Here is a 14,200-nt window from a genome sequence, read left to right as displayed (position 1 = left end):
GGGCGAAAGGAAAATCAATTATTCAGTATCAGCTTTATCTTCCGACTTGATCTCGGTCTTGACCAATCCCGAATAATCAATGTCCCTGTGCATCCTCTCCATATGCCTGGCCATGTGCATCTTCTGCTTGGCCTTGTAAGAGCAATAAGGACACTTGAACTGCGGCTCCTTGCCGCACTCCCACTTCTGGTGGTTCCTCAGCGAGCTCTTCAGCTTGTAAACCCTGTCGCAGTCGGGACAACTGAATCCGCCCTCGGTACTGACATTCAATTTCTTTGGACCGATGGGTGTGAGGGTTAGGTCGGGTGTGGAGCTATTCATCGACTGGATCATGGATTGTTTCATGTTTTCGCGCATCAACATCATGGGCAAGACCAGATGGGGCGGCCAGCGCTCCCACGGACGGTTCACGCGCAAATCTTGCACTGAAAAAGGTCTACCGTTAATATTTACAGAGGACTAGTTTCGGGGCGATGATATTTACATAAATATAAAGGAAATAAACCAAAACCAGTGCAAGAAACAAATCAAGACATTCAACAAAAAAAAAATAAAACAAAAAATAACGAAAGGCATGATTTAATGAAATCATAATTACAGAAATTTAAACAAATTAAAATTTTGATAAACAAACTTATTTCCAGCAGTATTTACCTGGATATCGTCCATTTTAGTTTCTCACACACTTTTCAACTGATATGGACCAGTCTTACTAATATTTTATATATTTATCTAAATAATACAATCATCTGAAATTTAAAAATACCTGAAAACATCAAATAAAAAAGGTAAAGCAAATGACGTTAGACAACAAAATTTATTTAACATCAACAGTTATAAAATATTCATATGAATAAAGTGTCGAAATAAATAAAATCATTTAAAAGAATTTCTCCGGTAGGTCCGCCTCTTTGCCGGTCAGCAAAGATTTAAGTTCAGATCGTGACATAGCTTTGTCGTGTTTGGAGAGTATGTGGTGTTGCAAGTTTTGCATGTACTTTGATCCAAAATCGCAGAATGGACAAAACAGTCCCGGTCCTTTCCCACACGTGTATTTTTTGTGATTATACAAGGTGGCAGCGTGCCTGTACCTCTTGAAACATATGTCACACTTAAATTTGGTTCCACCTAAAAAGGAAATGAATTAGTAAAACGTTTTGCAAGGTACTCTAAGTCAAAGTCGTACTTCTCAATTTGGTTTTGGATTAGAAAATAATTTTTGTTTTATTTTTATTATCTTTTACTATGTATTATCATATGTCTGACTAGTACATGTTTGTATTTAAAACGTAAAGGACACATATTACAACCATATTCAGGTGATTTGCCGCATTCAATCTTTAAGTGCCTGACCAGCGTCGCCTTTCTCGCGTACTTCCTGCAGCAGTTGTGACACTCGAGATACCCTACAAATTTCCAAATCAGTAACACACCGAAAAGTACGTCAGAAAATTTTATGAGTATCACAACTAATACTTACTACAACCTAAATATTAATTTCAAAAATAAAACACACACGTTAACATAATATTTTTATTGTTTTTACATCTGGCAATGCATTCTAATCACATGCTTCCTCCAATCAGAACGATAATAATACGAATTTGTACAGAAACTACAAACAAACTTTTTTTGTTGGCCACATTCTACTTTCATGTGTCGTTGTAAATTTTTTATGAGGGTATACGATTTGAAGCAATTCGGGCATTGATGGCGATCACCTGAAAACAACATATATGTTACCACAGATTATTTTGAGGTTTTTTCATACAGACAAAAATTACCAATGGAACAACTAGAGGGGAAGGAAGACAATGGGTGTCAGTTAATTTGTTTATTAAATATTCGATTTATTATTAAAGGAATAAATACATAAAATATTTGCAGTCAAAAGTACATAACGCACATTCAAAGTTCACAATACAGCACGATTAATTTTAACACGACTTATACTTATTGTTTTGTACATACATTGTTAATCTAAACACTGTTAACTAAACAGTTCTATTGAAATTATATGTAGTTGCATAACATGTTTTAATACTATAGTAAGGCTTTTACTATTTTTGCTGTTCAATTACAAGTTTAATTTTTACAACCTGAAATGTTTTAATTGAGTTTTAAATACTGGTTTCGTAAAGCTAAATTTATGTCAGGATGCACCGTTAACATGTGTTTTACAACGCTAGACTTATGTTTCGCCTTGTACGTACACTGGATACACTTGAAACCTGGTTCTTTTTGACACTCGTATTTTTGGTGTCTCCATAATGATCTTGCCACTTTGTACATCCTTCCACATATATTGCAGGAGAAATTTATATTCAAGCCTAAAACATAGAAGTATTAATAACCAAATTTCTGTAAATTGTCAAACAACAGTTAAAAAAATTATTATTAATTTTACCTTACCACTGGATCAAAAATTGATAATTTTTAAGGAAAAGTTATTTAATTATAATTAAGTTTACCATTTTTACAACACAATAATCACGATTTAATATAAAAAAATATTTATTATTTTAATACTATATAAACCAATATAAAACCCATTTTATATATAAACAATTAAGTATTTCTATCAAATTATTCACCACTGTGTACATTATTTACTCTAATCAACAGAATATATTTTATTAACAGGACGGTATACATTTAAATCAACTAAAATAATATTATTGGAATATCAAGATAATTAAAATAAATGCTAATAAAAATTAAAAGGATTATTAAGATTAAAAACTAAACAATACATTCACTCATGGACAAAAACGTTCTCCATGTTATATTACAAGTGCTGATTGTGACATTAAAATTAAAAAAAGCTGCCGAATGAACGAAATAATTTCACGAGTCAAATTAAAAACCTGAAAAGTGGTATCATCTAAATGTTTAATTAAATTATAATATATATTACATTTAAATAACTATATTATAATTTAAAAATTATTCGTCGATATAATTTATAAAATAAATAAAGGATCAATATGTTTAAGTTTTTTGTCCATGACTGTAAAAAGATAATATACAATAGTTATAATATATTAATATACAGTTTTATGTATAAAAAGGTAGTTGATTAAGCATTAATAAAGAATTAGTTAATTAAGAACGAATGCGTAGTACAAAAATATATTCGAAAAAATACGTCTGGTTTTAAAATTTAAAAACTTCATTGTTATGAAGACCGCAGTGTAAACTAACAACTTAAATTTAATTAACATATTTCATAAACTAAAGTTATAAAAATCAACACAAGAAATAATTATTGGGTAAATACAATATATACATATTGTTCAGTTAGTAAAATAACGGAATGAAAAAAAGTTGACGGTTCTCTCAAACTAAGAAATATACATAAAATCATCGTCGTGTCCTAACACATACATATTCTATTTCGATAATCAATAATATCGATCATATACGTATCAAAAGTATATGATCGACTTATTGATTTCTGATTTGATGTGTATGTCGTGTTTCCGCGACAAGTGCCTTTCGACGTGGGTCTTCTGCATGCCCCTGTATCCGCACTCGGCGCAGCCGAATCTAGGCAGCTTTCCGCATTCGTATTTCATGTGTCGGGCCATTGTTGATTTTTTCGCGTAGGTTTTAAAGCAGTTGTGGCATGCGTACTCCTTCTGAGCGAAAAAGTGGTAGAATCCTGGAAGTGTGTAACAAAAAATAACTTAAATAATAAGTAACTAAGAAACAAACTACTAAGTTAGAGGGGTTAATGGTGAAATAAAACGTAAAAGTAATTAGTAAGGAAAATAATATAAACACAACTAATAAGAAGAGGGAACGGGTAAATCAAACACACAATATTTTATATTATTTATTGAAATACAGTTCACGGTTTTAAATAAAAGTAACAGTTGTTAAGATTTATTATGCCTCGGCAAAGTCTCTTTGAAATGATTTTTGATTACCATATGATTTTTCAATGTGTCCTTTCTGTACGTCTTAAAATTACACGACGGGCATTGATAACCGGGATCTTTTCCACACTCGTGATTCACGTGTCTGGAAAAGTGTGTCTTGTGTTTGTACGATTTTCCGCAACCTTCGCAACGATATCTCCCTAAAAAACATCTGATGAATTATATTAGTTTACAGCAAAAAATTTTATCTTATATATTTTTAGGGTAATTCCAGTTTTTTGAGCAAAGAAATAGTATCCATTTTTTTCATTTGGATTCATACTGGTAAATTTGTGTTTATATTTTACATAACGCACATCCAGAATAAGCAGCAAACCCGAAGGAGATGGATGATATTTTGATAAGATGAATAAATTATGCATTCAATGATATCTAATTCATATCGATTTTACAATCAAATTTATCCACTGTTTTCTTAAAATTTCTGGCAAAATATTTTAATTTTTTATCCTATTTTGGTTTACTAAGGTTTGAAATACTTATAACTCCCAAATTTAGACTAATGTAAAACTTGGGAGAATGTGGAAATGTTTAAATATTACATAAACTTTCTATAGCTATAACTCAGTTATTTTACTGCAGATCGAAACGAATTAAACAAAGCTGATGCACAATTTACTCACCTTTCTAATGAAATATTATTTATATCAATCAGGTTTGTCGTTAATTCTGGATGACACCTGAAATAAAATAATAACCACACATTTGCCAATAACTGAGTAAATGACCCAAATGAAAAAACTAGATATGATATTCGTATTCAAATTGCCATAAAAATATAAGAAAAAATATACATATCTTAAAATTATTAACATTGGTAGTGTCAACACGAAAATCTCGCCGTAAAATAAATAAACGCGTTTAAAGTAAAAAATACAAGTTTATTAAAATATAATTCTACATTAGAAAGGAGCTCTTTTCTCCGTGAATGGTCCAAATGTGAGCTTTCAGGTTGTGCTTGTGTTTGAAGGTTTTCTTGCAAATTGGACACACTTCTGACGGTGCTTTGTCGCACTCCTTCCTCACGTGTCTCAGCATCGAACTCCTGTTCAAATACGTTTTCCCGCATTTTTTGCACGCGTGAACTCCGTGTGGCGCATCTAAAAATTTATTTATGTTAACACGGTATGTTTTCACGTCTACAAGCTGTACATTTACTATGTTAATGTTTTTGGTTAGTGTAATATTTGACGGTGTACTTTGGACATGTGAGTTCGTAAGTTAAATTTGTGGGTGAAAGTTCGTAAGCACACTGGACACTTTTCGGACGGTGATTTTCCGCATTCCTTTTTTAAATGTCTCATCAATGATTCGCGGCATTTGTACGACTTTCCACAATCGAAACACTTGTGTCTTCTGTAATCTGAAATGTATATTTTCCTAATTAATTAACACATCATTTTTTACGGTGTAATTTACGCTGAAATGAGCAATACTACAAAAATACAATATTGTTTCTTTTAACTAGATATATTTGATTTAAATGGTTACATCATGGAGATGGTACAAATGTGATTTAAGATGGTGCCTGTGCCTAAAAACTTTCATGCAGACGTGACATCTTTCTGCAGGATCTTTATTACACTCTTTGCGCAAGTGTCTCACCATAGAACCCCGAATTCGGTACATCTTACCACATTTTGGACATTTATGTCCACCTAAAACAATTGAATAGTCAAAAATACGCAAGTATATCATTCAATACTATGTAATTTATTTCTAGTTCTACACAGACAAAAGCAGATAAGGTATGATTTACATTTAGTTTCATTAAATTTTTATTGGTGACCTAGCAAATGGTATTGCAGAAAGTGATTGTATCTAAATGATTTGCCACAAATGTTGCAACTGAATTTCGGATCAATGCCACATTCGAATTTTAAATGCCTCCATAAGTTCCTTTTGTGTTTATACGTTTTGAAGCATTTCGTGCAAGTTGATGAAGTTGTACCTGAAACAATCTGTTATAGAATTTGCTTATCACTAAAGTTGAGTTAAATAAATAAATGTTATTATAAACATATCCAATTAGAAGTTTATTATTTTTATACTATTAAATTTACAATTTCGCCAGTGCTTTCAACGTCACTACTTTTATTTAACGTAATATTTAAAAACGTAAATAATTCCCGGGTTTATTGACAAATTATTAACAAATATTAAAAATTAACAAATTGTGATTACATAGATAGATGACTATGTAGTAAAACTATATGTGATATTTAATAGGTGATATTTAATTTCTTATCTAAATTATCTAAAACATACACTTTAAATTATGTACATAAATCACAGTAAAATTAACATTTTTATGATGTCATATATTTCATTTTACATTCATTCTCATGTCGCCACCGGTTTTGTCTATGTTTATAGGATCTATCACAAAACTTGCACGGATATTTTCTCTCTAAAAATAAAAATAAACATTAATACAAAATTCCTATTATTGCAATTTGAAAAGCATTGAAAACATAGTCCCATAAATAAATAGACCTCAGCGATTTAACGGTATTTATTTTGTAACTAGTTACAGTTTGTCAAAATTTCTGTACATTCCTTCGAATTCGTACATTCTTTCTGGGTGCTTCCTTTTTACGTGCTTTTTGACGTCGTATCTTTGCAAGAATCTTCCATGGCAAAATGGACACGCGAATCTTTTATTTGTACCGCATTCGTAACGTTTGTGTCTTCCCAATGAGGAGGCGTTCTTGTATGCTTTGAAACAATCTAGGCACTTAAACGGGAAATCTAAAACATGGATGAGGGAATATGTTACATTAAATATGAAATATTATTTAGGCTCTGTCTACATAACCACAAAATTACTAAGAATATGCCCTCACCAACTTGAAAAGGCACATTCCTGTTGCAAAAGTAGATGTGTAACTTCAATAGCTGAAGAGCTGGAGGTTGTTAAAGTTTACCAAGAGAAATACGTCTTTGGATAAGGTGACTTTTGTTTTCAAATGTTAATGGACAACTGTCAACGTTTTGCCAACTTGGACAATGAATTCATCTTGAGGCTACCCTATAATTTGTCAGTGACAAATGTATTGGCATTTGTACATTTATCACAAATATCTCATCACTTGAAAATAAAGTCTACTTTACCACTTCCTCCTGATCATAGTTCAAGACGTATGTTAACTTTAACATCCTCTAACTCTCCTGTTGTTAAGCTACAATTTCATTATTAACACTTAATAAATCCAATTTTGCGTCAGGAATGTGCCTCTTCAAGGTAGTCTGAAATCCCTGTAATATACCTGTAAAAAAGCTGAAAAATGGATGATGAATTTTAAAATGAAATAAAAAATATTGATATTGAAGTATATTTTATTAATGGCAAATACAATTAAATGAAAACGTTATGTCTTCTGTAATGGACTTTGAGATGAGTCTTTCGTTTTGCACGGTAATTGCACAAATCGCATTGGAATGTTGGTTCTTTGCCGCATTCAAACTTTTGATGGTTGTTTAGCGACTGATAATGTCGATATGACTTTCCGCATGCGTGACAAAAATACTCTGAAACGAACGAACACAATAAAATACTGTTCACGTTCAACCACATTAAGAGGTATTAAGTTAATATATTTCCCAAAAACCAAAAGTTTTAAATAAGTAATTATAATATAATTTTAAATAAAAGTTCTTCGTAACATAAATTGAATTATAGGCGACTAATACACTTTTTAGGCCGTATCAAATATAAAATATGTAATTTCACATTTTATTAGATACTTATTATTTTCAAAAATTGCGCAAAAATAACAAGGAGGGTACAGAATTAACGTCGAATCACTGCATTAACTATTTTGTATTTTTTATTAATACATTAGGTATTTTTACTAATACATTATATTTTATAAGCACTGAATGTGAGAGACAAATAGTTTTATAACAGGATAAAGTGTGTTTAATCCTTTTTCAAGTGTGTTAAGTAATGTTTATCCAGATGCGTTTTCCTTTTAGCCTTGTACGAACAAAACTGACAGTGGAACTTTCTTTCCTGTCCGCATTCGTAGTTAACATGGTTAAAGAGCGACGATGAATGTTTATACGACTTGCAGCACTTGTGACATTTATAAATATACTCTGAAACATATAATTTAGATTTATTACGTAAAATAACCATTTATTAACTTCTTTTATATTTACTTGTATTTTTTTTAGTTCTTCAACAAAAGATATTCAACATAAAAACAAAATTACAAAATAAATTCTAATCAAATATTCATAAATATCCAACGAAAAAAAAGAAATAAAAAATATAACAAATCCTTCTAAAATAAGTACTATGATATAGATTAATATAATTCAAAAAATGGCATGTTTTAAAGCAGTTGTTGTATTTATTCTGTTGAAAAATAAGGAATTACTAGTTAATGAAATTAATAGGAACAGTTCTAAGGATCACATGTTGAGATGTTATTCAGTGCAATAATTGAAAGTATATAATATAGAAATATAAAACAGAACCCTTTTCTAAAAATCCCACAAAGGGCTAGGGTCCTATGATGCTTTAAATGCTTTAGTTATGAGGTGTTTGAATCAATTTTCTACACATTAATTTTACTGTATACCGGTTTTGTACAAAAATAAATAATAACTGATTTAAAATGTCGTAGAAACCGCACTGATGAATACATGATAAACACACTTGTACTTTAATTACAGTATTTCAATTCAGGTTTAAAGTATTCTTCCATATTACATCAATGTTCAATCATGTGAACAAACATCATATGTTATGCTTCTTCATTTTGGCCTTTTGAGTAAATGTACCATTACAAATTCTGCAAATAAAATCATGCTTTTGATCTGTGAAAATTTTCTTCGTTTATTCTTCAGGATATATACACGATGTTGATATTGTAAGTTGTCTGAAAATGAACAAGATGTTATTATCAAACACAAAAAATTCAGCAGTGTTTCAAAATAACTAAACAAAATACAAAGTAAAATTTTATTAAATTTTCATAAAACGATAAATTTCTCTATGATGTGCTACTATATGTCTATTAAGATTGTATCGCCTTGTGAACTTTGCACTGCAATAGGTACAAGAATGATTTGCTCCCAGTCCACAACCGTAGTAATGTACTTTCATGGTGTGAGAGTTTTTAAAATATTTTTTGCATTTTTTACACTGTGTTCCACCTAAAAAACAATAAATTGATATAGTAATAGTATAATTAATAAATATTTTTTTTTTTCATTGTGTACACATAGATTCTATCGCAATAAGAATACATTTTAATTAAAATATTTCTTTAATAATAATTTATTACAAAATAGTTTTTAAAGTTTTTGTTAGAAATTCCTTAACCTAAAGTATTAAAAATTGGACAATCATCACCATTTAACAACAAAATAACTGGCTAAAAATATTTATATGAATAACGTTTCTATCACACGCGAGTGCTACTAGAAATTTGTGATTATTAATAAAAACGTATTTAAACATAAAAATTATACTAACATTATAATGAATGAGAAAAATATTAAATATAAATTCTCATAAAATAGATTAATATATTTACTGTAACAGATACAAATATAAATTGCTCAGTTTGGTGTAGAAATTGAATAAATTTATTAATTTTATTATTTTGTAATTTTAATAATAACCTCAGTAATTTCTATACCAAACCTTTAACTACAAAGTTGTAACATCCATTATTATATATTGTCACCAATATATACTTATAATATATATATAACACAACAGTTTGTTGTTGTTGGAAAAAACAAAAATATTTTTCGAAAATTATATTTGACCGTCCTCAATTGGGTTACGTCCCATTATATATATATCTATATATATATATATATATATATATATATATATATATATATATATATATAGATATATAGAAATATATTATATTATATTATACGACTACATCAAGTAATTAAAAAAAAACAACAAACCGTGTTTTATGTTAATATTTAAGTAATATGCTGAAAATGATAAACAAATTTCTCTAATCCAGTTTTATAGCAACCTTCATTAACGATCCACTGTTGACGTTCATGCCGTGCTTGGAGGCGTAGTGCATCTTCATGTTGAACCGTCTCTTCGAAGTGAACTGGCACTCGTTACATATGAAAAGCCTCGACTTCATACAGTCGAGCGATGCATGAGCTCTTAGACTGTTGTAGTTTTTAAACGTTTTCGAGCAAATTGGGCAGCTGACTTTTTTCTCTGAAAAAACACTCGTCAGATTTGGTCAATTCAACTAATGTTTTGGGGTGCGGTTAGTAAGCGCTAATGAAATGTTGTTAAACTACGTGTTTATTAATTTGTACATGTACATTAATTTAATTGAAACGCGGTTTCGTGAAACAACACTTTATTCAGAAATTAAATTGTGATTGCACATTAGTTAGCTGCACGAGAACCGTTTGCAAATCACATCGTGAGCTTGCAACGAATGCTTGTGCCTGAAATAACGCAAACAATGTTCGCATCGAAATTGTGGTTTGACGTTGCACTCTAGTTTTTGGTGTCGTGAAAGGTGAGATTTACGTTTGTACGACCTATCACAATCGGGACAATGGAATCGTTCACCTAAAAAAAGGACAAATTAGCAATGTTTCATTGAGTAATTTCGTTGAAACCACACACGGCACTAACACAGCAATTTTACAGTTTGTATGCACTTAACTATACTAATACAATACATACGAAGTCTATTATTGTCACCAATGTATTCTTTAATAAATATTTGGGGTGGCAATATTCACTTTATACAGTAGACTCAATTATAAAAATAAACATTCACTTTGGTTGATCCTTTAACTAAAACAAAGTAGAATTAATACAAATACTACATTCATAAAGACCTGTTACCTTTTCTTCCACCATTTTAAGGGATTGTTGACAAAACCAATTAGATTACAAAAATTTTGTATGAAGTATATTTATTTAACAATAATCAGATTAAACTTATTATAAAGTAGGAATATGGATTAATCCATGTGAAATTTAACCAGACACAATTTCTGAAAATGTTTCATAGTTAACTACACACAGACTTTTCCCTAACTTAAAATATTTATAAAGGATTATATAAAAAAGCGTTTTATTATCGTAGGTATAAAACTTACAGACTAATTAATATTAGGAATTGCTTATAAGGCACATTTGTTTCATTTACAGGATGCTGTCACAAAGTACAATTATTTTTCATTGCAGCCACTAACTTGGGTCAATCTTAGGAACAGCTGTTAAAAGAAAACATCCTGTAATTTAGGAATACTTGGTTAACTACCATATGGTAATATGTTGTATGTATATGATATACAGTATATAATTCATTGAAATAATCGTCTAAATTTCAATATATTAGCACCCGAATTTGTCTTTTTGATTTCAAACCGTAAAAGGCAGTATTGCACAGTCTTATCAACAACTAACATAGGAGATAATACAAAAAAAGGACACCTAAGATTAATTGTCATGGAAGCTGATATGTAGTGGTCAAGCCTTAAGATGAGTAGTATCCTAAACAAAAATGTAAAGACAAAAAGTCGCATCTAAAACTACAATAAAAAAGAGTATATAACGTATAAAAAGGATATCATGCAAATAGTCATAAAGTTTAAAGAATAAATATTGCGTTAGTTTTGATTACAGTCACACACAACAGTTTCAATTGTCGACGTCGACGAGTTCATTCTTGACAGCCGAATAATCGATAACCTTGTGCATTCTCAAAATATGTCTTGTGATGTGCATTTTCTGTTTGGCCCTGTACGAACAGTAAGTACATTTAAACTGGGGCTCCTTGCCGCACTCCCATTTCTGGTGGTTCCTCAGCGAGCTCTTTAGCTTGTACGCCCGTCCGCAGTTAGGGCATTCGATTTTTCCGTCGCGTTTTTCCAAATTTTTTTCGTCTTCCCCTTTCGAAATGCTATACGGGTTCTTGATGCTGTTGCGCATGAGGAACAATTGCAGTGCCAGATGATCTGGGAGCGATTCGAATTTGGTTACTTTGCCTGGAACAAAGTTCCCAAATTAGTAACGGTTTTTTTTTTGTTTTAATTGATTTATTTATTGGATTACAGTAACTACACTATACTACAGTTAAGTGATTCTAATTAGGAAGATCTGGGCGATGGCACTGCGCACTGGTAACTTAAGTCACTGCACTAAACAACTTGGCACTTGGAGTCAGTGTTCAATAAAACACCGGGTGTTTTCAAAAAATTTTATTTAAAAAAATTATAAACGGTTCTGTATATCAAGCATAAGTCTACTACAAAAATATTTTATAATCTAACGTTAACAACCCATAATATAAAAAACCCAATCACTTAATAATTAAAATAAACGTATATATTTTATGCATATATTGCAATATAAGTACTTCTTTTGTACCCTGTGATATTTTTTTGAAATATCAAAATCTTAACATATAAATAAAATATAACAACCACCATATTAACAAATGTAAAATATATATTTGGTCTATTTGAACATTATTTATTTAATAAAATAAGCAATTACTTTAATATATAATTGAGTGTATATTCTGAACCCCAATTCTGGTAATAAAATTATTGGTAATTGCTTTATATGGTCCCAACTAGTATAGATTAATTAATATTTATTTAAACAACCTTAAATATATCAACATTATCATTACCTTTATAATAATCAATCCATCAACCGATTAAGGTACATAACTAGGTTTGGGAGTACTTCCAATAAAAAAATTAACAATAGATTGTGTAACAAATGAATCAACGTAATCTTAATCCGTCACATTAAGAATAAAACTAAATAATCAACTGACCTTCATTGAGATCGTCTGCATTTTGAAACAGTCAATAACTGAAAGAAACTTTTATGCCACCTAAAGTAGCACTTAAAGGTGTAATAAATTCGACGTACCATCTGTAGATTCATAACTGATAAACGAGAAGTACTTCCACCTAAATTAATAATAAACTTCTATGCTCTCACAAAATAGTTCACATTTAAGTCTTTGGTGTCGGACTAAATTCTTCTTTTCGTAGTACGTCCTTCCGCATATGCATCGATAGTTCCCACGTCCTTTCGGTCTTCGTAACGGCCCTAAAATAATTTATTTATCAACATTTGTCAATTTTTTACGGATCAGTTGCTCGATTACCCACAAACCACAGAAAAAAAGGACAAAACAAAATTGTTAGTTATATCTAAGCTTGTCTTTATAATTTATATTTACAAGTGGTGTTAGTTACAAATTATGGGATTATGACGATTAAGCCTAAAAATATACCTCGTTTGTACATACTGAAAAGCACATGAAAATTAAAACAATCGGTTCATTCGACGAGCAAATGTTATTTATTATTATAAAATTACATTGTTAACGACTAAACATGACTACTACGTTACAGTAACTAATTTGAGTATCCGTGAAAACATCTCCACAAAAAATATAACACTCAACAAATGGCACAAGATAAAATTATTATGAAATGCACAAATTAAATATATTTCCAAATTTGTGCTGTTTAGTTAAATTTACATTAATTTTGTAAATTATTATTTACTTGTTACAATCCATGGACTATTTAATAGGTACTATTTTGACTACATAATTTACATAATAAATCTTAAAAATATTCTCTTAAGTCTTTAAATATGAGTATCAATTTTCTTTGGTACAGCATTAAAAATTTAGGTAATTTTGACAAATTATTTAAAAATCTACAAAAATCATTTTTTATCAACATGAGCACGGAGCACCTTCAATTTGATGCTACTGTCCAATATAGTAATTTTAGGAATAGGGTACTTGGTAATTTAATTTTGTAACAAAATTTTAAAAAATTGGCAAAACTGCCAAATACGGTATTCCCAAAATCAACGGTTTATAAAATTAATTGACTAATTATTAAAACACTAATTATGTAGAGTCCAATTTGTGATGGACCATGTGCCTTTGCAAATGGTGCTTGTAATAATAGGCCGCGTCGCATAATTTACAGAAAAAGGTCTTTTTGTTCTCGCAAGAGTATCGCAAGTGGTTGGTCATTCCTTTTTTGGTCCTGTACGGCTTGCCGCATCTCAAACACGGGAAAACCGGCGTGAAACCTAAAACATGTGACACATGTTAGTGATGGGTTTATTTTACAACGACGAAACTAACACACATCATGCCTACGCAATACTTACCGTCCATGCCTTAAAAAACTAACGAAAACAAATTCAAAGATAATTAGACTTAAAATGTATTTTATTGACACACATA

At 30.2% G+C, this 14,200-nt stretch overlaps 1 protein-coding gene across 12 annotated transcripts in view; it reads right to left on the bottom strand.

Moving 5' to 3' along the window:
• LOC109608989 (longitudinals lacking protein, isoforms A/B/D/L) overlaps positions 1-14,200 on the bottom strand; it is a 125,315-nt gene that overhangs the window by 39,536 nt on the left and 71,579 nt on the right. The window contains exon 5 of one of the 12 annotated variants that reach the window (XM_049963695.1): positions 1,520-1,721. The exons of 7 other annotated variants lie outside the window; for them this stretch is intronic. In XM_049963695.1, the coding sequence (XP_049819652.1) occupies positions 1,543-1,721 (179 nt within the window). In that variant the 3' untranslated portion in view covers positions 1,520-1,542. Of the gene's footprint in view, positions 1-1,519; positions 1,722-3,295; positions 3,665-7,274; positions 7,476-9,204; positions 10,159-10,988; positions 11,955-14,200 lie in introns of those variants that run through there. 4 more of the 12 variants (XM_020025579.2, XM_020025605.2, XM_020025587.2 and 1 more) reach the window with 4 other exon arrangements.

Source organism: Aethina tumida, chromosome 2 (genome assembly GCF_024364675.1).
Source record: "Aethina tumida isolate Nest 87 chromosome 2, icAetTumi1.1, whole genome shotgun sequence".
Lineage (NCBI taxonomy): Eukaryota > Metazoa > Arthropoda > Insecta > Coleoptera > Nitidulidae > Aethina > Aethina tumida.
This window is presented reverse-complemented; position numbering and strand designations above follow the sequence as displayed.